General features: G+C 41.7%; 2 protein-coding genes across 2 annotated transcripts in view; both read left to right on the plus strand.

Annotated features, from left to right (window-relative positions):
* The window catches only part of NDUFV1 (NADH:ubiquinone oxidoreductase core subunit V1), a 171,451-nt gene extending 162,302 nt beyond the window's left edge, over nucleotides 1-9,149 (plus strand). The window contains exons 2-11 of the mRNA XM_063289145.1: nucleotides 3,771-3,874; nucleotides 4,548-4,630; nucleotides 5,773-5,943; nucleotides 6,734-6,917; nucleotides 7,044-7,233; nucleotides 7,539-7,751; nucleotides 7,924-8,090; nucleotides 8,165-8,246; nucleotides 8,576-8,721; nucleotides 8,883-9,149. Of these exons, the coding sequence (XP_063145215.1) occupies nucleotides 3,794-3,874; nucleotides 4,548-4,630; nucleotides 5,773-5,943; nucleotides 6,734-6,917; nucleotides 7,044-7,233; nucleotides 7,539-7,751; nucleotides 7,924-8,090; nucleotides 8,165-8,246; nucleotides 8,576-8,721; nucleotides 8,883-8,966 (1,401 nt within the window). The 5' untranslated portion in view covers nucleotides 3,771-3,793 and the 3' untranslated portion in view covers nucleotides 8,967-9,149. The remainder of the gene's footprint in view (nucleotides 1-3,770; nucleotides 3,875-4,547; nucleotides 4,631-5,772; nucleotides 5,944-6,733; nucleotides 6,918-7,043; nucleotides 7,234-7,538; nucleotides 7,752-7,923; nucleotides 8,091-8,164; nucleotides 8,247-8,575; nucleotides 8,722-8,882) is intronic.
* Nucleotides 9,150-11,653: 2,504 nt separating this feature from the next.
* On the plus strand, nucleotides 11,654-17,206 carry NUDT8 (nudix hydrolase 8). The gene is made up of 4 exons (XM_063289146.1): nucleotides 11,654-12,154; nucleotides 12,666-12,798; nucleotides 13,077-13,154; nucleotides 13,742-17,206. The coding sequence occupies exons 1-4, from the start codon at nucleotides 11,901-11,903 to the stop codon at nucleotides 13,961-13,963; spliced, it is 687 nt and encodes a 228-aa protein (XP_063145216.1). The 5' UTR covers nucleotides 11,654-11,900; the 3' UTR covers nucleotides 13,964-17,206.
* The last annotated feature ends 3,776 nt before the right edge of the window (nucleotides 17,207-20,982 follow it).

The following is a 20,982-nucleotide window of genomic DNA, read 5'->3' on the forward strand; positions in this document are numbered from 1 at the left end:
AACATGCAAGCAGCAGTGCTAGCTCTGAAAGATGGGAAAACTCACAGAACAGAGAAAAGCCAGGGCTAGGAGGATCAAATGGAGTTGGAGATACTGCTGCAATGCCTCCCTGCATCTTTTGCCTGAGGCAGGCACGCACTCTGCCTAAGGACTGGCTGGGCTGGCCTTTCTTTAAATGAGGATTGGAAAGTTATGGTCCAAGATCTGTGTATGACTGATGGATCCCTCTTTAGAATTTTGGAGCAGTTCCATGCAGCTGCTATCCTGGAGTACACTCCAATATAATGGGATCATCCTTCTCAGACCAAGAATCAACAGGATCAGAGAGATCAGTGATGTAATCCTCCTCCTGGCAGAACAGCTTAGCAGCTGTCTGAAAATGAGGTAAACTGGCAAAGTCAAGCCCCAGTGGAACTAATAGATATGGAAGGGTCCAGAAGCTGTGGTCCTTTGTATACCAGATATGGACAGAAGCATAATCAGAGCACTTCGTACTTAAGTAGAAACTATTACAGAAAACAGCTCTTCTTCCTGAACTATACCTTATATTATTTAACTTTAAGATAAAGTTGTTTCCCTCTTCTCTTCAGCCACGCCACACCATGCCTATGAGCATAGTTTTTTAAAAATTGATTATACACACACCCTGGGAATATGTTTGGCTGATGAGCGAGATAAATTCCCATCAACTGACTAACTAAATAAGTAAAGCAAGCCAATAGGGGACATTTTTGGTGAGAAAAAGCAGTTTATTGTATCATTGTTAGAACATAGGGAGATGTAGAATGGTAAAATTATGAACAGTATTGATTAAAGCTGTAGGCCTCTAATGACATATAGATAAGTATTTCCTCATATGCTATATATAAATCAATGGGATTTATAGCCATTGTATAACTCAATGACTAGTAGCATAAAATACATATTTCAAGTACAAAACTGGCCAAGGCTATTAAGATGAGAGAAAAAAATAGTTTTATTTTTTAAATTGGATAAAATAGCAAATTGCTGTATCTCCTTACCTCAATCATGTCCGTCTTATAGTATGACATTAATGTGTACAACAGTCTTCATAGATAGAATTCTGAGACGTGTAAAATGTTTGACCTAACCTGATAGAAAAGTGAGTTAACTGCTTGATCACAGCTTCACTATAGTTGCATTCAAAAAGCCAAAAGGCTGCAGACGATTGTGCAGAGTTGACCGCAATAACCAAGACTGGATGAAAAAGATGTTCAGTATCTGATAAAAAATGGTTGATCTTGCTATAAACGTGTTATTAATTTATTGCAATCTTTCCATTTAGAGGACAAAAATGGTAATGTATGGAGTATTTGCATCATACAGTTAACTTCTGCCTTGTATATTCTTTCAAAAGGTACCTGAATCTGTGGGTGAAAAGATGACATAATGCTAACGTGAATCAAAACTAGAAAGCAGTGAACAACTGGCAGATTTTCTGATGGGAAAACGGGGTAGTTTGGTTAATAAATAAATCCTAACAAGATTCTAAGCTTATGATACAAAAAAAGAGCTCACTGTGTTCACTTATTATCTTCTGCTGTCCTAGGCAAATAATAAGTTTCATGAGCTCAGTACATCTTATACAGGTAATCCTTCTTTAGCTATTGCCTTGTACAGCAACCGTTCACAGTTGTGATGGCAATGAAAAAGTAACTTTGCAACCAATCCTTGACTTACGACCTTCGCAGGTCTGAAAAGCAAAGAAAAGCTGAGGCAAGATCATAAGTACAGTCACTGTTTCACTTAGTGACTGCTTCACTTAATGACCAAGTTGCGGGTCCCAATTGTGGTTGTTAAACATAAGAGAAACATTAAAGGATTGCAGCACAGTAGCCCAATACTAATGTATACATATTTAACTAGAAATATTCCACTGAACCTACTAGTTTAGTCTCTCATTAGTAAACATATTTATCACTGAAGGTTTGATTTCTAAAGAGAGGTATTAAAACACAAGCCTTGCGCAGAATCCATTATTCACTTCACTCATATTTTGAGGTAGGCTATGGCTTACTGAATAATCTATATTGAATAATCTATAATTGGCTGGATTCAACGTACAATAGAGACTACGATTTGCAAACCCACATTGGCTGGGTTCACATAACACTTCAAGATATCAAACAGTCTTAATTACAGCTTAGGATGATGGACAAGCCCATGATGTATCTGAGAGCGTCTTGCTGTGATTTCTTCCCATCCACAGAATTTGTTGCACCAACATTCTAAAGCTATTTTTGCACGAGAGATTTATAGTGCAAGTATGTGTATGTATTTAGTTGAAAGTAACCCTGAAGATTTTAAGATGCCTTTAAGGAGCAATTTAGAAATAAATTTCTGCAATTGTGGAGTCCTTGGTGCTCTCGGAGCCTTGTTGTTTTCTTGCAGACATTTCATCGCCAGACAAGGCAACATCTTCACTGCAAGAAGGGAACACTGAAGATGTTGCCTCGTCTGGCAATGAAACGTCTGCAAGAAAACAACAAAGCTCAGAGAGCACCAAGGACTCCACAGTTCATCCCTGAGTTACAAATATTAACTTTGATTGGTACTTCAGCAATTCTTTTAATTTTTTAAAATTTTATCCTGCCTTTATTTTATTTTTTTTAAATAAATAACTCAAGAGGGGGAACATACCTAATACTCCGTTGTCCTCCTATTTTCCCCACAACAGCAACCCTGTGAAGTGAGTTGGGCTGAGAGAGAGTGACTGGCCCAAAGTCACCCAGCCGGCTTTCATGCCTAAAGGAGGCCTAAGACTCACAGTCCCCTGGTTTCTAGCCAGCGCCTTAACCATTAGACCAAACTGGCTCTCTTTTTATTATTTAAATGTATGTATGTATGTATTTGTTTGTTTGGAAATAAACAACCAGGCTACACATACGTAAAGGCAGAACTTACAATGCAGTCCATTACCATACATGATGACTCAAAAGTAAAATTTATTCTCTTCCCTTCCCTCCAATAAAATTGCACTCAGTTGTCCTGTGAGAAGGATCCTTGAAGAGGGACAAAGGCAGATGAGAACTCACCAAGTCCTCCCAGCTGCACTCTTTCCTTCAGCCTTTGTTGAGGATCTCATCACCAACTGCCCAGTGTGAAGGATCCTAAAAATGTGCTGTTTTTTCAAATAATATTAATCATAGCTACATAAAATCTTTCAAACATTTTCATTTGGAAAGTTTGCAATAAACAGACCTGAACACACCACTGAAATATGGGAGTTGTTGAACGTCTTGTGTAAATATACTGAGCATAGAGAGACGAGCAGAAAGATCATCATCCCACATTCATAGGATACTAATAATTAATGCACGTGAAGTCTCACTCTGATATTGAAAATAGATTTCGGAATGGTCCCTGAAACATCCGCTCATAAAAAAAAAATAGCATCCTAAAGACTGTCACACATGTTGCAAGTAAATCCGAGAGGAAACTTTACCCTTATAAATATATTGTATCAACCACTATGAGACGCACATCTACTGCTTTATCCCACACCCGTAATTACTTGCTCCAGAAAAACTGGATCTTCACTGCCGCCTGACTGTCGTTTATTCAGCATCCAACACGCGTTGGAGGTCCCTGTCCTTCCTTATGGACCTTAAACTACAATTCCCATTACCCCACACGCCAAAGGAAGTTGCTCCGTCGCCGGTCTTCCGGGAAGAGTGAAGACAAACATCGTGACGTGATATTATTGCGCGCGACAGGTGAAGGTGACGAGGTGAGCTGCAGCAGGGGAGACCCCCCCCTGCTTTTCTGCGCTATGTTGGGGGCTCAGCCCTTGCGCCTCCGTCGGATCTGCACCCAGGTTCGCTTTTTTTCCGCCGCCGCTGCTCCGGAATCGGTGAGTTCTGCTTGCTCTTCCTTTTTCTTTCAACAAGGGAATGGGAAGAAGGGATGGGGACGTAAACAACTGGAGCAGTGGTTCTCAACCAGCGTGCCGCGGCATCCAGGTATGCCATGGGCTTATTTCTAGTGTGCCACGAGATTTTTGTCTTACGTTATTTTTCCTTTTCCTTTTTCTTTTGTATTACGTATATTCTGTATAATCCGTATACGCAATATAGTGCAGATATTTTTAAAAAATTGTGTAACTTCCCCTCGAACCATGTCTTACACGTTTAAAAATATGTATGTGTGGTTAATAATTTTATGGTGTGCTGCAGAACTACAGCTATATTCAATACTGTGCCACAGATTCAAAAAGGTTGAGAACCACTGAACTAGAGGAATTAGGGAAAGGGAGTATGGGTGGTGGAGATTTCCACAGTCCTATGCTTTGGACCTCCTCAGTTCCTCCAAGGTGCCTTTTAGTTATTTCCATTTTTAGCATGATTGTATGCTAAAATATCCTCAGGAAAGCATGAGTGCTTCTTCCTTTCTTATGAAGACTGCTCAGTTTTTGTGCTTAGGTTTCAAAAAGAGATTTATTCACCCTCTTTGTTCTTCTGCCTTTGTCCTGTATTTTTTTAGGACAGCTTTCTTCAAAGTTAAAGCTATTTCTTTTTCTTCAACAGGCACCCCCAAAGAAAACTCAGTTTGGTCCCCTCAAAGACGAGGATCGCATTTTCACTAATCTTTATGGGCGTCATGATTGGAGGTGAGAAGCAAAAATTTAGAATGTATTTTGTTTACTGGTGGAAAAATAAACAGTTTCAAAACCTTTTTTAGCTAGTGGAGGAAAGTTAAGAAATGAAGGAAATGGAGGATTAGCAAACGTTTAACTAGTGAATTAATTATAGGCTGCCAAAAATAGTTTTCTGCTTGTCTAACAATTGTGGTTTACTCAAATACAATTACTTTAAAATTCTCTAGTTGTATGCATGCACTGGCTGTTTGCAGAACTGCTGTCTTGGCAACTGAATTTCTTTGGTATTTTGGCACTGCATAATTTTGTGATCATGCATTTATTTGTGCAGCTACTACTTTTGAGGTTTTCTGCCTATTATAAAAGAAAAGAATGCCAGGATACTGTCATGTCCTGGCTTCAGCACACAATAGAAAATGGAGAAGAAGCATCCACAGTGGCCTGATTGGTATCAACGTGACCATGGATAGAGTTGGAGGCCTTACTAAACCCCACATCTTTCTGTTCCTTTTCAGTCTCTCTTCTGACTTTGGGGAGGGAATTAAGAAGAAGAAAGAGGCTCCAAACAGCCAATTAATGTCCTTTACATTAGTTTTTAGTATTAGTTTACTAGGCTATGGTGTTTGCATGATGCCCTACCTCCTCCCATTTGACCAAGTGAAGTGTGTCAGGTGAACAAGATCTGTGACCTGTGATTTCAGGATTGGTGTTATGCTTCTCTGCATCATCTTCCCCAAACTGATTTCATACAGAATAGCATTGCAGTTCTCAAATTTGGAGTGTAAAGTATCTGGAGGGTCAGTAGGCTGGGAAGTGTAATAATTATTAACTATTAGATGTATATCCCACCTATTTGTACAACTCAAGGTGGAATACATAATGCTCCTGCTTCCTATCTTCTCTGTATCAACAACTCAGTGAGGTGGGTTGGGTTGAGAGAGAGCAACTGGGCCAAAGTCATATTACTGGTTTTCATGCCTAAAGGAGGACTCAAACTTGCGGTCCCCCAGTTTCTAGTCCAGTACCTTAACAACTACATCAAACTGGCTGTCATATTCTAAGACATCTGAACAACACCAGATGGAGAAAGCAGCTCTAAATTTGTTTACAAAATTGAGTTCATTTGCATGATTCTTTTTCTTTTTTGTCTCCAGGCTGAAAGGTGCTTTGAGCCGAGGTGACTGGTATAAAACCAAGGAAATCCTGCTGAAGGGTATTGACTGGATCTTGAATGAGATAAAGATTTCAGGCCTGAGAGGCCGTGGAGGAGCTGGCTTTCCCACTGGCCTCAAGTGGAGCTTTATGAATAAGCCTCCAGATGGCAGGTTTGTTACCAAATATGAAAATTTTAGTCTAGTTTTAAGTTTTAGACTTTCCCTGTCTTGTTGTGCAGAAGCTGTCTAGAACCATAGTTTTCCTTCTTTACCCCAGAAAAACTTTGGGTTGGAAGGCCATTTTTTATTTATTAGAATTTAGGGTTTTGGTTTTCATTTCAGTCTTTTAATTTAAAGTTGTGCATCCTAGCTTTGAGGAATATTCTGTTTGAGAAAATATCTGTTTCAAATGTTTTAAGCCCATCTCTCCTTCTCTCTCTTTTTAAGTTGTGTTGGCTCTGTGCAGCGGCAAAAGCTCTGGATTTCTTACCCAGAAGAGCAACTATGAGGTGGATAGAGAGTTAGTTCAGCTAGATGAATGGAGTGTAGGGTTTGCACTTGAAAAAATCAGCTTAAAATATCTCAGCATGTACTCTTATTGGGCAATTCATCTTTTCTCAGCCAAGTCTACCATACAGAATTATTATCAGGCTAAAATATCATTTGCTGTGGCTGCACAAATACAAATATAGTTTCCTTATTAATACTTAGGATGCATACTTGTATGCTCAGATTTCCTAAACCATGATTTCCTTGAGGCTGAAGTTGAATACTATGATCATTTACTGAGTAAAGATCCTGAACTGAATAGATTAGTTGGGCTAACAGTTATGTGGTCTGTCTGTAGACTATAATATGTAGTAAACAGATTAGCTAGCATTACTAGCTGCAGTGCTGCAGACACATACAGATGGAGGTGATTTCCTTCTTGTTGATGGGTACAATTCTTTCTGGGTTTCAGGCCAAAGTACTTGGTAGTGAATGCAGATGAAGGGGAACCAGGAACTTGTAAGGATCGGGAGATTATGCGTCATGATCCCCATAAGCTAATAGAAGGCTGCCTAGTGGCAGGAAGATCTATGGGTGCTCGAGCTGCCTACATCTACATACGTGGAGAGTTCTACAATGAAGCTTCAAACTTGCAGGTAAGCGACTGTCTTTTGTGGTTGCCCTAATTTTGTATGCTCAATTGCCTTTTTCTGCGGTCAGAAATCAAGTTCACCGGTGTTTGGGACTTGGCTGTAATAATTCATGCTGTCTTATCTTACTAGGTGGCAATCAAGGAGGCCTACGAAGCAGGACTGGTGGGCAAGAATGCTTGTGGCTCTGACTATGACTTTGATGTCTTTGTGGCAAGAGGGGCAGGTGCTTACATATGTGGTGAAGAGACAGCACTTATTGAGTCCCTTGAGGGCAAACAGGGCAAGCCACGCCTCAAACCTCCTTTCCCTGCAGATGTAGGTATGGCATTTTAAATGCTCCCTCTAGTAGTGGTTGGGGTGGTGGTGGTGGTGTTCCTACTTCCTCAAGTCAACCTGAGACTCTCATTGTCTGTCTATGCATACCTTCGTTGACATAAATACTCTTTTACCTGAAATAGCTCTGAAGTTCCTGTCCAGATTTCCCCTTTAATAGTGTGATTGCCTCTGCCACATGGCTCTCCATCCTGAAACTCCAGTTTTGATTATACTTGTGCCCATTCTCCTTCCCATCTTAGATCCTTCAGAAATGTTGTTCAAGTTAAGCCATTTTCTTTCTTCCTCTAGGGGTTTTTGGGTGCCCTACTACAGTGGCAAATGTGGAAACAGTTGCAGTAGCACCTACCATCTGCCGTCGAGGAGGTGCCTGGTTTGCTAGCTTTGGACGTGAGCGCAACTCTGGCACTAAGCTCTTCAATATCTCGGGCCACGTCAATACCCCTTGTACTGTGGAAGAGGAGATGTCAATACCACTGCGTGACTTAATTGAACGACATGCAGGTGAGAGGGGCTTGCTTGCCCTAAAGAATGAGCTGTCACTTTAATTTAGGTACCTCGTATTAGCGAGAGGAGCTTTTTAGTTCCTTGTGTTCCTCTTGGATGTTGACATGGTCCAATCATCTATGAAGCCTGGCCTCAGTGTGTGTTCTGTGTGTTTTTGCCTTCTAATCAGGGGGTGTTAGAGGTGGCTGGGATAACCTGCTTGCTGTGATTCCTGGAGGCTCTTCTACCCCCCTCATCCCCAAGTCAGTGTGTGAAATGGTACTGATGGACTTCGATGCGTTGGTGCAGGCACAGAGCGGGCTTGGGACCGCAGCTCTCATTGTCATGGATAAGTCGGTAAGCTGTGTTCCCTAGAGCTATTTCTCTGGGTTTCATGCACAGTGCGTCTTCACTTCCTTCTCTTTCCCCAGACAGATATAGTTCGAGCCATTGCCCGCCTCATTGAATTTTACAAGCATGAAAGTTGTGGGCAGTGCACCCCTTGCCGGGAAGGTGAGTATTACTTTCCAAACCTTTTAGAGTGCTACCAAAATTATCCCAGAATTCTTCTCTGAATTAGGGTTGGGATTGAAAAAAATGTCCATAATTTTAAATTCTTTTGTTTATGCCAGTATTGTTTAAAATGCAGTGGTAGTGGTAGAAACAGATGTCTGAAAATCCCTGAAAAGGAAAATTGCCAATTATCCCAGGACAAGTTCAGAAAAGACCTCTAACTTGGTCAGCAAAATCCATTTACACATCTCTTTTCAGTATAATGATGCCTCTCCATGACTTTCATGCGGTGTTGTATTCCACTTTTAACAGTGATTCCCTTCCTACAGGTGTTGACTGGATGAACAAGGTCATGTGGCGATTTGTGAGAGGCAATGCCCAAGTGGCAGAAATTGATGCACTCTGGGAGATTAGCAAACAGATTGAAGGTCATACTATCTGTGCCCTAGGGGATGGGGCTGCTTGGCCTGTGCAGGTAATTTCTTCTTTACTTAACCTCAGAATATGCTGAAGAATCATGCAATTTGCTTGATGGTGGGCTAGAAATGAAATAATTTGAGAGGCATCAGGTTGGAGTACAGGGAATGCTACAGATGTATTTAATTGCTAATTCTTGTGCTTGATTTCTCCTCACAGGGTTTAATTCGTCACTTCCGTCCAGAGCTGGAGGAACGGATGAGACAATACAATGAATCTAAAATGCAGCAGAAATCTGGATGAACAGTTATAAACCCTACCTCAGAGAAGTTAACACTGTTCTATAATCTTTTGTAAGCCCATGTCTGCTTTTGCTTGGGCTTCAGGAACAGTGTTTGATTTCTATTATTGTGACAACCTGGCTCAAGTCCTGTTTTTCTTTTGCTTTCTTATTGGGCAGTTTGTCTATTAAATACTTTAGACTGATCTGTGTAATTTCTTATGGAAAGGAGAATAAGGTGAATAGCTGAATGTGACATTTTATTGGATTTATATGGCCAACTCAGAAATGCAACTCTGGTGTACAGCAGTAAAAATAGAATGCAATAAACCCCATGAAAGTAATTGAAAATCAAAACACACAGTCAGGAAGCCCCACCACATCTCACAGAACAGCCTTACCAACATTCTGTGCCCGAGGGCCTTGAAATGTCCTTATATAGTTCTTGGAGTGATTGACTATGAAATGGAGCAAAGAAGGCCTAATCAGGACTCTGTAGTACATATACTGTATGTAACTTCTGATGAACTCATCTAAGCCATTGATCAATTTTCCCTTCCTAATTCTTCTTTCACAAGGTCTATAAATGTGCAGATGAAGTGGAAAGCTGATTGTACTACTCATATTGCAAGTATTTTAAATGTTTCTTACAAGTGGTAAACATCAGGATGAAATGGTCTAATGCAGCACATCTGGCTGTGCAAGTATGTTATTCATCAGTATTGTATTGCATGTGCAGTTGGATGAGCGATATCAGTCATCTTTAGAAACTACAGAGGCTTCCTAAGAAAGGAGTAGTGCAGTGTACTTAAAAGATGGGCTTCACCTATTACTTCTTGAACTAGCTTTTTGAATAATCCACAATTTCTGGATTCACATACTGTGCCCTAAGCCCAAAACAGGCAAACCATATTATGGCTTAGTACAGTATGTAATTCTTGTGTTTGTGTCTCAACTGTTGCTCTGGGAGAAATTAAAAGGGACAAAGAACAGAATACCATTTCAATTGTTGCATACTAAACAGAGTAGTTTGTCTTTGGGCCTCTTACGAATTTTTCTGTTTTATGGTACTCTTCAATACAGCTTTTTAAACTGTAACCCACCTAGAGTTGTTAGGAGTTGGGTGGCCTCTAAATTGTTTAAATACATAGATACAGTACTGTAGTACAAAGTCCTATTTTATCCACATTGAGAGAAAAAAAGCACAGGATCTATGGAGAACATCTGAGGATAAACCATAGTGTTATTCCAGGGCTTCAACCTCACTTAGGAATGTTAAAACAGGAAATGGAATCCTGCTTGTTTATGCCTCTTATCTTATATTCCCAGCAATGGTGGCATTTGAATTGTTTTACATATTACACAGGCCATAATTTTTGTCTAACAAGTATTAAAGCTAAAATACATGCTTAAAATGACTACCTGAAGTAATAGGTGATATTATTAGAAGAGGTTCAGTGGGCTACTTATCTGTTTAATGTAACTATTTGTACCTATAAATAACAAATGATTGCGAGGATTCCTGGGCCCATCACTTCTGGGGACTGTAATTCCAGGGCAGAAGACCCCAGCTAAACTATATTTTCAGTCTCCCATTGCTGTTATCATTTGCTTTCTTGATATGGTTAATACCTGTCCTGAAAAGTAAGGATTTTTCAAATTACCATTTGATGAGTATCTTAAAATCTCATTAAAGCAAGCATCAACCTTGGGTTAAATTGGGGGGGGGGGGTTGCAACCCATAGTTTATGACTACATTGGGTGGAATTCCATGGAGTTCAGACTTGTCAGAGTCTGTTGGCACAAGGCCTTCCTGTAAATCATCTACGAAAGAAAACTGAGTGCCTTAATGACTCATTTAGTCCTCCAACCTTTCGAGCCACAAAACCTTAATGGCCTCAAGGTCTCTGTAAGGGGCGGGGGAGCTGTTACTGCCCGGCCGCTCGGTTTGGGGTGTGGCTTTTGCGACCCGCCGGTCTCATTGGCTGAGGCGGCGTCCCCGTCCTCACCTTTTGGTTCTAAGCTGCTCAGGGCGAAGAAGTCCGTTTCTTGACTGAAGAACGTTCCTACGAGGTTAGAATGGTGCTTTCCATGTTTCAGCCTGGCGGAAGTATGCTCGCTAACCGACATCGCCCTGTTCCCCCATTTGTTGAAAGGCAGGCTGGGAAGCTTTTCAAGCCCGCCATGTTTGTTGAGAGGAGGGGAGGAGGTAACGGAGTAGCGGTGTTTTCTGCTCGGCATTCGTTTGTCTGAGTAGCTGGTTGCGTCGCCGGGTCGTTTGTGGATAGCTGTGGTAGCGGACCGAGACCTGTATTGTGTCTTGCCCTGGTGGCTGCTCTCGGAAGACCCTTTTTTGCTTCTGACGACTTTGGGACGGTTTCAGCAGCCCCGGTACCTTCTCGATGGGGTGGGCTACGACTCCCATCAACCTTAGGCTGGTTGGCTGAGGGTAATGGGAGGTGATGTCCAACTCATATGGAGAACGCCAGATTAGGTAAAGCTGATAAGGCAAAGCAAAACAGACAAAAACACTAAGCAGGGCACCCTGATTAAACTTTTTGTGATAGGTTTTGTTCTCTGATAATGGAGGAATAAGCCCCGGCCAGCTCTGAGCTTGTCGCATCCACGTGCATTTTCCGGGGTCTTTGTGCTTGTTAGACGGCCGCAGCAGCGTTTCCTGACAGGACTGTTGCGGATCAAGCGTGGCTGGACCAGATTTGACGGGGTATAAAAAATAGCCGCTTGGGTTTGGACTCTAAACTTTTACCGTTCCTGCTTGGGGAATCCATTTAGGCCTTTCTGCCTGCTCTTGCAGATCACCGTGTAATGCAAAAGCGTATCTGGAAGAACCTGCAAGAGCCCTGCTATGAAGCTCAACGAATTACTAAGCCACAGGATGTGGTCTGCCATTCCAGTGAAATCTGTCCCTTCCTCTGTTCTCCCCCGTTTAGGGCATTATGCTTCCCTCTCTGCGCTACCTCTGCCAGCGTGTGCCCCATATACCCATAGCCAGCGTGGGTCTGGTACATAGATATTTATCCTGGGAAAACGAGCAGCGGTGCCGAGAACTGCTAGAGGCATCCACTGTCCAATACCAGAAAGAAACCATGAGAGCAGCTGTGCTGGTGTCTCTGTGCTCTGTGGCTGGGGACCCAGCTATCCTGTACACTCTACGTTCCAACACTCTGACTGGTTACAAAGGAGAAGTCAGGTACTTGACAGCCTAATCCTCCTCCTTGGTAAATGCAAAGATAAGTTGCAGAATACCCAGATGGGAGTCAGTAGTGCCCAGTCACATCCCCTTGCTGTCTTTGGTGGATCCCATAAATTTGTCTGAAGAACAGTTGGAAGTCTGGGTATAGAGAAGAGAAGATTAAAGAGAGGTATAATAGTGGTCTCCAGATATATGAAAGTCTTTCAAAAGGCAGGGCAGAATTGGTCTAGTGCTGTTCTAAAGGAAGTGGCAGGGAAGCACTGTTTAGCTAAACATTACAAACTGGCATGGAAATGTTTAACAGCAAAATAGACTGGGGAGGTATTTGAAAGACAGGATGGCCACCCAACAGGATATATCTTCACTAAAGAACCTGCACCAAGTTAGTGGTCAGGCCAGAAGATGTCCAGGAAACTTTCTGACTTTCCCAGTCCCCCTCAACCCTAAGTAATCTTAAGATTTTCCCCTCCCAAACTTCCCTTGCACAATAACTGATTTGCTTCTGCAGCTTCCCAGGTGGTAAGCGTGATGACTCTGACCAGGATGCCGTCACCACAGCACTCCGGGAAACCCATGAAGAGCTGGGTGTACAATTAAAGGAGGACTGTGTCTGGGGAATCATGAGACCTCTGCCTGATAGGGTAATGCTTAATGTAACCCCGTATCTTCAGGGATAAGAGGAACCTTGAAATATGTTTTTGTAATGGAATCATGATGGATATCCTGTTTGTGCTGGGATCAGTAGGGGAAAAAAGCTTTTTTGTAACTGTTGTCTGAGACAAGAGAAAAGGAAGACTTCTAGAAAACAGAAAGGGCTGGGCTAGTGGATTAACATGCCCCTTGGGACATGCCTTGCAAGAGGAAGCATGGGGTAGCCAAGGACTCGTGTGTTTAAGTCTGGCTTTTTTTTTTTTTTCAGACTAATATGATGGTGGCTCCTGTACTAGCAAACTTGGGGCCTCTGGAGGACGTGATACTGAAGCCTAACCCCCAAGAGGTGAATCACAATATTAACTGGGATACAGTGATAGTGTCTCAGATGTTACTTTTAAGCAGTGTGTTTCCAGAAAGGTGGGTGTGAAAGAAATGACTCAGACACTTAGTGATACCCTAGTGGCAATCCCTCCTATGTTAAGCACTAATTCCCTTGGAAGTAATCTCTGAAGTGGAGCTTAAGCAATCTGTGGTAGGGATCAAATGGGTGGGATCCACCATTTTCTTTCTTTTTTGACACCAGATATTTCTCTTTCTGAACCTCTCTTTCCCTTTTTTTCTTCTCTCCTGTTTTTTTCTGATCCTCCCTTTTTCCTATATTACAACTGTCCACATAGGGACAGTTTACTCCTTTGGGGTCTGAATTAGCTACTTCTAAGAGATTTTGAAAAGTAGAGATCCAGTTGTCCACCACTCCTACCTTGGGCTGGAAAGCCTGGGTATGAAGGTATTTTCTTAAGGTGGCAGGAATATGAATATACATTTCCTTAACAGTCATTAGAAGATGGAAGAGAAGATAGTTATTCTGTAACTAAATTGGACAATTTGTGCTTCCACTCATCCACACAATCTTGGTTGCTTGATTTACAGGTTGAGGCTGTCTTCACATTGTCCTTCTCCCACTTGCTGCAAGAGAAGAACCAGGGCTATACCCACTTCTGCCGCAACGGTGTCTACAGCTACACAATGCCTGTCTTCCTGCATGGTCCTCACCGTGTATGGGGTCTTACGGCAATCATGACTGAGCTGACTCTGGAGTTGCTAGTTCCAGGAAAATACCGCAGGCGGACTTATGTTGTGGGTCGGTGCTGACTATTGGCTCGAATTCACACTTGGGTCTCTAAGATCTCCTCCTGTTTTCCATATTTGTCAAAGGACTCCAGAATTGATGATCTCATCAGCCAGGTGCTGCTCCTTTTCCTTGCCACAAGACTCTTTCAAAACTCAGCTCAGCTCAGTTCTGCATAGCATGAAAAAGCAGTTTCTCTCTCCAGCCCACCACCCCAGAATGTAACCGTTACATTACTGGGGAAAGGCAGAGTTCTACTGTCGGTTGTTGATTGGTCTTATCCTCAATAAAACCTGGATAAACAAGGACACAGGGAACCTCATGCAGGTTTCTGTTTTGGCAGGTCTATGTGTACTAAAGATAAAACGTAGCAGGTTTTAAACCCAAAGAGATCCCAGACATCAAAAATCATCCTGGTTTTTGTTTTTTGTGTTCTTTTGATAATGTCAGTAACTTCATTCAGAAATACTGTATTGACAGGCTAGGTAAAACAAGTGTTTGCCAAATTGGGCACTGACCTTTTAAGGTATTCAGGTAATAAGTGCCAGCCATACAGGGTAGGGGAAAAATTGTGAATGAATATTGATCCCTATTTCTATCACATCTCCACCATTTCCTTGTCATGAGGAATGTCAGTTTAGGTCTCCATGCCAATTTAATAAAATCTGCATTTCAATTACAGAGCTGTATGTAAATCTAAGTGGTATGCAAGAAACAGTATTTAAATATCTCTTCCATTTTCAATCAGATCAAATCAGATTGTTTGGGATATAGGAAGTCTAATCTAGTTGATTCCTAGTTTTTTGAGACATGCAGTATTCTCACTCTGCCTTCCTAGCCCCCTAAAATAGCAGAATGAGTCACACATTGCTACCCCAAGAAGACATAATTCTCATTGAGGCTATTGCACAGCTTGTAGAATTAGGCATCTTTTAAGATATTTGTAAACTGGTAGAACCTTGGTTGTGATAGCAATCTGAGTTCCTTTGTATGGTGGTCATGTTGTTCCCACTGTGATTTCTCCTAGACTTATTCCCAACACCTTAGCAGACAATGATACAATTGGAGTTGAAAACCAGGGGTTCAAATATTTCTCTGGTGTAACAATTCCAAAGTGTAGGCAATTACAGAGATGATACGGATTTTTGAACAGAGGTTCACACCACAAATGTTGTGTATCCCTCCTTGGTGGAGAGCAACGAATATTGGTGTGTTAGGAGAAAGTCTGAAAATAACATGGTAGAAGTGTATAGGTCTGAGTGGATATTGTAGCTTAAGAGACAGAAACTGATAGTTTATAAATTGAATGTGGCTTTTGGAAAAAATAAAAGTATCAGTGAATACACGAGGTGGACAGTCTTGTTTTACAGTAACAAGGCCACCAGCTACTTTCATATGTTGAACGTGGGAAGAGGAGAATCATGCCTAAGAGGAGGCAATAGAAAAGTGATACTAAATTTAAATTTGTTTAATAAATAAATACCAGTCCTGCCCTGAGGTCACATCTATCCATTGAGAGTAGAAATATGGGCATGGGAAGTCTCCACAAACAGGCCTCCCTAGAAGCTTGCACTGCAGTCCTAGAAGAGTCTATATGCGGTGTCCAGCATGGTCTGAAAGGCAGGGCCTCCACAGAAGGTTGCACTGCAGTCCCAAAAGAGACTATATGTGGTGTCCAGCACTGTCTGCAAGGCAGGGCAGAATGACAAAGAGCACTGTGAGGTCACAAGGAAAGCCCCACTCCTTTTGTGCATGTGTCAGGACATGACATGCACTTCCAAAAGGGGCAGAGCTTGCAGCAGGACCCTGCTTCAGTTGTTTTGATGAAAGTGGCCCTTTGTGGCAGTATCCACATGCAAAGACTTCCCTTTCTCAAATATATACAGCATACAAACATTAAGCAAGGGAACCATGCAATGTTGTGGCAGATGCCTCTGTTTAGGAGAGGATCCCCTCTTTGTGATTTTACCATGGATGGCTTAACATTGTTCAGTCTTGGGGAACAGCTCTATAATTAAGGAGTGAGTGCTAACTGAATGGAAGTTCTATTTGTTTTAAAACTACAGTGATTTGTCCACTCACTATGAAATTCAGTATAGAGGATTTTCAGAATAATGTGAATAAGTTGGGGGCTGTTGCTCCAAAGAAATCTTGTATTAATCTGCCGGTTTGGTCCTGTTAAGCTGATTTCCACAATTAGTTGTCTCATAAGGGGTCCTAATCTCTTGCACAGAGGCTGAGTTCACACGTTGGGAGAAACCTGTATTGAGTTTATCTGATTTTAGCTTAGCAGAAGATTAATCCAGCAGACAAATGCAACTAGAATTTAAGCTGCACTGTTGAGAGATTGACCTGCAATTCTGGTTTCCTGTAAGAACTTAACTGTTTCTGACCAGGACAGGAGCACTATTCATGAAAGAACTCTCTTGTGAAGTGTCACTAACCAGAATAATCTAGCTCACCTGATAATATTTAGGTTATGTATTTCTTTCCAGTTCTTCTAGTAATGTTTATAATCAAAGTTGCATTCAATAGGTGGCACTGTTGCTTTAAAGCAGGGCTTTTCAAACCTTTTCGGATCATGGAACCTGTTAGTTTTTTAAAAATTCCCCAACTCCTGATCAAGAGGCAAAGCTAGTTAAGAAAATTGGCTGCATTCGAGTTAACTTTTTGTTTGTTTGTTTGTTTGTTTGTTCTTAGTCTCTCTCAAGTTCTTATGCAACCCTAGGGTTCCCCAGAACCCAGTTTAGAAATCCAGGGGCTTCCTTCCAGTTGACTGGCCTGTAATTTTTTGCTGCCAGAGGAGGTGACACTCCAAAGAGCAGCCCACTTTTCTTGCTGGCATTCCCCCCTTCCCCCGCCTAGAAAAATGTAAGGCTTGCCTGCCCCTTGCAGGCTGGTCTTCTGGTATGAGGAAGTCATCAGCTTCTCTCTGGAGAGGTCAGGAGCAGAAATGCCCTGCCTGGGCTAGACTCAGAAATGCCCTGCCTAATTCCAAGCATGAACTTCTTTGGGACTGCAGAGGGTGGGCTCTTTCAAGGTTATTGAATGGAATGACAGAAACCTCTTCCCTCTCCAGAAACAAATCCATTTCAACATGTACTTTTCTCTCTCTCTCTGAACTAACAACTATTGCATAATCAGGATGTAAAGAATGCCAATGCACTGATTTTCTCCTGAAGTATTTGTATTTGTTGTCTTTTGCTGTGGTTATCGCTGGTAAATTGCTTGAATGTCAGATCTTTAAATGGGAATTTCTTTAGACAGGGAATTGTCTTTTTTTTTTTCTTTTGGTATATGTTCCCATACAGTGCAATTTATGTGGGTATTGATAACAGTTTATTTATAATATTTATCCATTAGTTTTATATCTTCATTCTTAAAGGTAAAATCCTTTTGAACCCAACTCAATTTTCTTCCACTTGTTTGTCTATATCAGAGTTTCTCAACTAGGGTTCTGTGAGAAACCTCTAGGGGTTCCCTAGTGAATTTATTTAAAAAATTATTTCAAATTTGGGCAACTTTACATTAAAATTAAAGCTTCATTCTTTATTTTTAGTGTAAGAACACTGTTAATGCATATATACTGGCCTACACATGAAACAGATATAATAATTTTGTAACTTCTGGCCTATATTTGAGCCTGAATGTGCAGGGGTTCCCCGAGGCCTGAAAAAATATTTCAAGGGTTCCTCCAGGGTCAAAAAATTGAGACAGACTGGTCTAAATAGAGTGAAATGGTGTGCCAAATATGTCGCCATAAAGGGTTCTTTGTGGAATGAAGCAGAGTGAGTTTTGAGGATCACATTCTGCTTCTTCAGATAAAGTTACCTAGGTCAAGGTGCCAGGCTGACATGCTAAATAAGAAATAATTGCCCTGTTGGTTGGGGGAATCAAATAAGCCCAAATGGCTCTGCATTTTCTTGTATGCCAACAGAGATTTGGCTAAGAATATATTGATCCAAAATGGAAAAAGGTAGTGTTTTCCCCTGATTAGTTTCATTGTCACTGTGTGGTATAGGGGTTAAGACCAAGGAGGCCCAGATAAGAGTTTCCTCTCAACCATCCAAGCTCACTGGATGATTTTGGGCCACAAACTGCCTCTCAGGCCAGCCAACTTCACAGGGCTGATGTTGCAGAAAAAGATAGGAGGAAGGAGAGCGGGGGAAGGAGATACTACCTTGAACCTCTGAAGGAAAGGCTGGATATAATTCTAACAACAAGAGCATGGTTATTGATGAATGGAATATTAGGAGAAGACATTCACACTGGAACCCTTTCAAATTTAACAACTCCCAGTGCCACAACTGTTTCTTCAAAACATAGCAGCAAATATGTACTTCCTCAGAGCCTGCTTCCTTAGAAGAAGAACAAAAGGACTGTCAGCTACAACACAGAGTAGATCTGACTATTCCCCAAAGGGCTGAAATATTTGCTCATAGGGCATTCTTTGAAATAGGGGAATTTAGGATAATTTACACCTGAGAGCTTCTTGGATCAATTCCACCTGCCTTTTACTAAACATTCCACACATTTTCCCCCCAAAGAAACTGCCTAAAAAATCTTACTTTTCTAAAAAAGCTCGTGGATATAGATTTATCTTGTTACTTAAATGCTTTTTCTTACTCTGTTTCAGCACTGGTTGTAGCATGAGGCAAGGACATTCGTTCTGCAACCAAAAAGCCATTTGTGCAAGTTCGCCAAGCTAAGCATGCTTGCAAACTATATTAACTATTCATGTGTTGTATTTATACTGATAGCAAACTTGTTCTGCTAATTGTGGTTCTTAATAAGTAGCCCAAACTGCACCATCTGCACATGAGAAGGAGCTTTAAGGTTTGCAGAAGTAGTAAAGAATCTGTATGAAAAGGAACCTAAGAGGCGATTCCCCTATTTCCTAAATAAGGATTAAACACATTTAATGGCTACAGAATTTTGGAAAATTAGTGCAGGTAATTTCCAGTTTGATTTGCATGCTGCACACCCCCTGTTAATCTCTATATCCAGATCAGAGCAAGCACAGACACCACTCAGTTCAGCTAGCAAACATCTAGCTTGATGTTTATTTATTAAACAACCACAGATATTAAAACACTTAATTGGCAAAACAGGACAAGAGGCAGACAAGCAAAGGGTGGGGCAGACATGAACAACCAGCAAGGGTTTACATTATCCACATGTCTATATGTATCCAAAGAGGCAGAACTTACCAAAGCCATTGGAAACAATTCTTTGGGTAATTAGCATGGACAGTCCCAACTCCTTTGATTGGTTATTCCAGCCTTAATCTTTTTATGACATAATGGGAGCAGGATAGGGATGGAAAAGAGGGCACCAGGTGGTCCTTCCTCTTTTCTACACCATGAAAGAAACAATTTGGTGGATGGGGATGTATCCAACACAGAATTCTTAGTCTTCGGGGCTGTGTGGTGTGTATAATGCACATTCTTTGAAAGAAAGCATGGCAGGCTTGAATTTAAACACCATGAAATATTTTGTTGCAGTTTTCACCTGAAGATGTTAACAGAAATGTCAGTACTCCAAATGCCATTATTAGTAGCCAGATGACACTACTTGACACTGGAGGTAACATCAAGCTTAGAGGAAATCTGAATATTTGCTGACGTCTGTACATACGTTGCTTGTTGTTTTTGTTCAGTCGTTAAGTTGTGTCTGACCCTTTGTGACCCCACAGACCACAGCACGCCAGGCCTTCCTGTCCTCCACTGTCTCCCAGAATTTACTCAAATTCATGTTAATTGCATCGGTGATGCTATCTAACCATCTCATCCTCTGCCATCCCTTCTCCTCTTGCCTTCAGTCTCCCAGCATCAGGGTCTTTTCCAGTGAGTCCTCTCTTTGCATTAGGTGGCCAAAGTACATATGTACATATGTACACACATACAAACACACACACTAATTGTGGAGGGGAAAACAAAGGTCCCTATGGGACTGAGTACCTTCAGTGGATATACAGTACTGACTGAATGTGACGGTAGGGAGAAGAATCACTGGGCAAGAACACATCATGCAGCCATGTTGTTCAATATAATGTTGGTGCTGCATGAGCGTGAGATATCCTCAGTACACAATTATGGGCACTAGGGAAGAAAAGAATGAGATCCTGAGGTGTTTGTGGAGTTGCTAATGATAAACCGTGAAGCTGACAGGCAGCTGTGAAGTGTAGGGAATACTTCAAATAAAAAATACCCAGATCTCTGTCTAACTAAAGACTGAGTAGGACTGTTCCCCGGAAAGCTAGGGCTATTTCTTTGGAAGTGCCAGCTAGGATTCAAAGAACTTGATAGGAAGGAACAATGGCCTAGAAATGAGCTTCCATGATTTGGGGAGAAGCATGGGATGCCTGGAGCCATATAGAAAAAATAAACATTATTAGGTTGGACTGAATTGTACCCAAATTGTGATTGCTGGGTTAAGGATAAGTCTGGTATCTCAGATGGATCCTTTATTTCATCAGGACATGTTCAAGAACTGAACAGCTCCCTTCACTAAGTCTCTGCTGCTTTTATTGTGGTTATTGGTGCTCCTGTCCTTGGATTCTTCTCACTAGAGGAGTCTTGTTTTACTTCGCCTAGACTCCCTTTGCTACATGGAATTACTGGGATGGCTGTGAATTCTGTGGCTGCAGAGAAATCTGGAGGTCAGAAGTACAAGGGAGGCTATTTATCATATTGGGCACTAATGCCTTGTTCCTCCTTGCGAGTAATACGGCGCTGAGGCAAGAACCAGGAGTTCCTGAGCTAGAGAGAACTCTCATGTCATCAGAAACAAGGTGCCTTCCAAGACCATTGAGAGTTGCGTCCATGAGCCTTCTGCTGAGTAGGCCAATTCCCAAAGAAGATTCCAGGGAGCCAAGATTCACAGCTGTGTAAAGCCTGACCTTTCTCTGTTAGGACATCTACCCATAGCTGCCAGCTTCACCATGGACCCTCAAAAGCATGCTTGTGCTGCTCCACAAGCATCCTGCTTGTTGTCGGCCCAACACTCAGTATTCCCCATGCACTGACCAATGTGCTTTCCA

This window comes from Candoia aspera, chromosome 1 (assembly GCF_035149785.1).
Source record: "Candoia aspera isolate rCanAsp1 chromosome 1, rCanAsp1.hap2, whole genome shotgun sequence".
Taxonomy (NCBI): domain Eukaryota; kingdom Metazoa; phylum Chordata; class Lepidosauria; order Squamata; family Boidae; genus Candoia; species Candoia aspera.

What these genes read in the sequence shown, in the direction of transcription:
- NUDT8 (XM_063289146.1), top strand. Translation starts at nt 11,901, where the DNA reads ATGCTTCCCTCTCTGCGCTACCTCTGCCAGCGTGTGCCCCATATACCC. An exon ending in TGAGACCTCTGCCTGATAGG is followed by an intron (nt 12,799 to 13,076) that starts GTAATGCTTAAT and finishes TTTTTTTTTCAG; the next exon opens with ACTAATATGATGGTGGCTCC. An exon ending in TGAAGCCTAACCCCCAAGAG is followed by an intron (nt 13,155 to 13,741) that starts GTGAATCACAAT and finishes CTTGATTTACAG; the next exon opens with GTTGAGGCTGTCTTCACATT.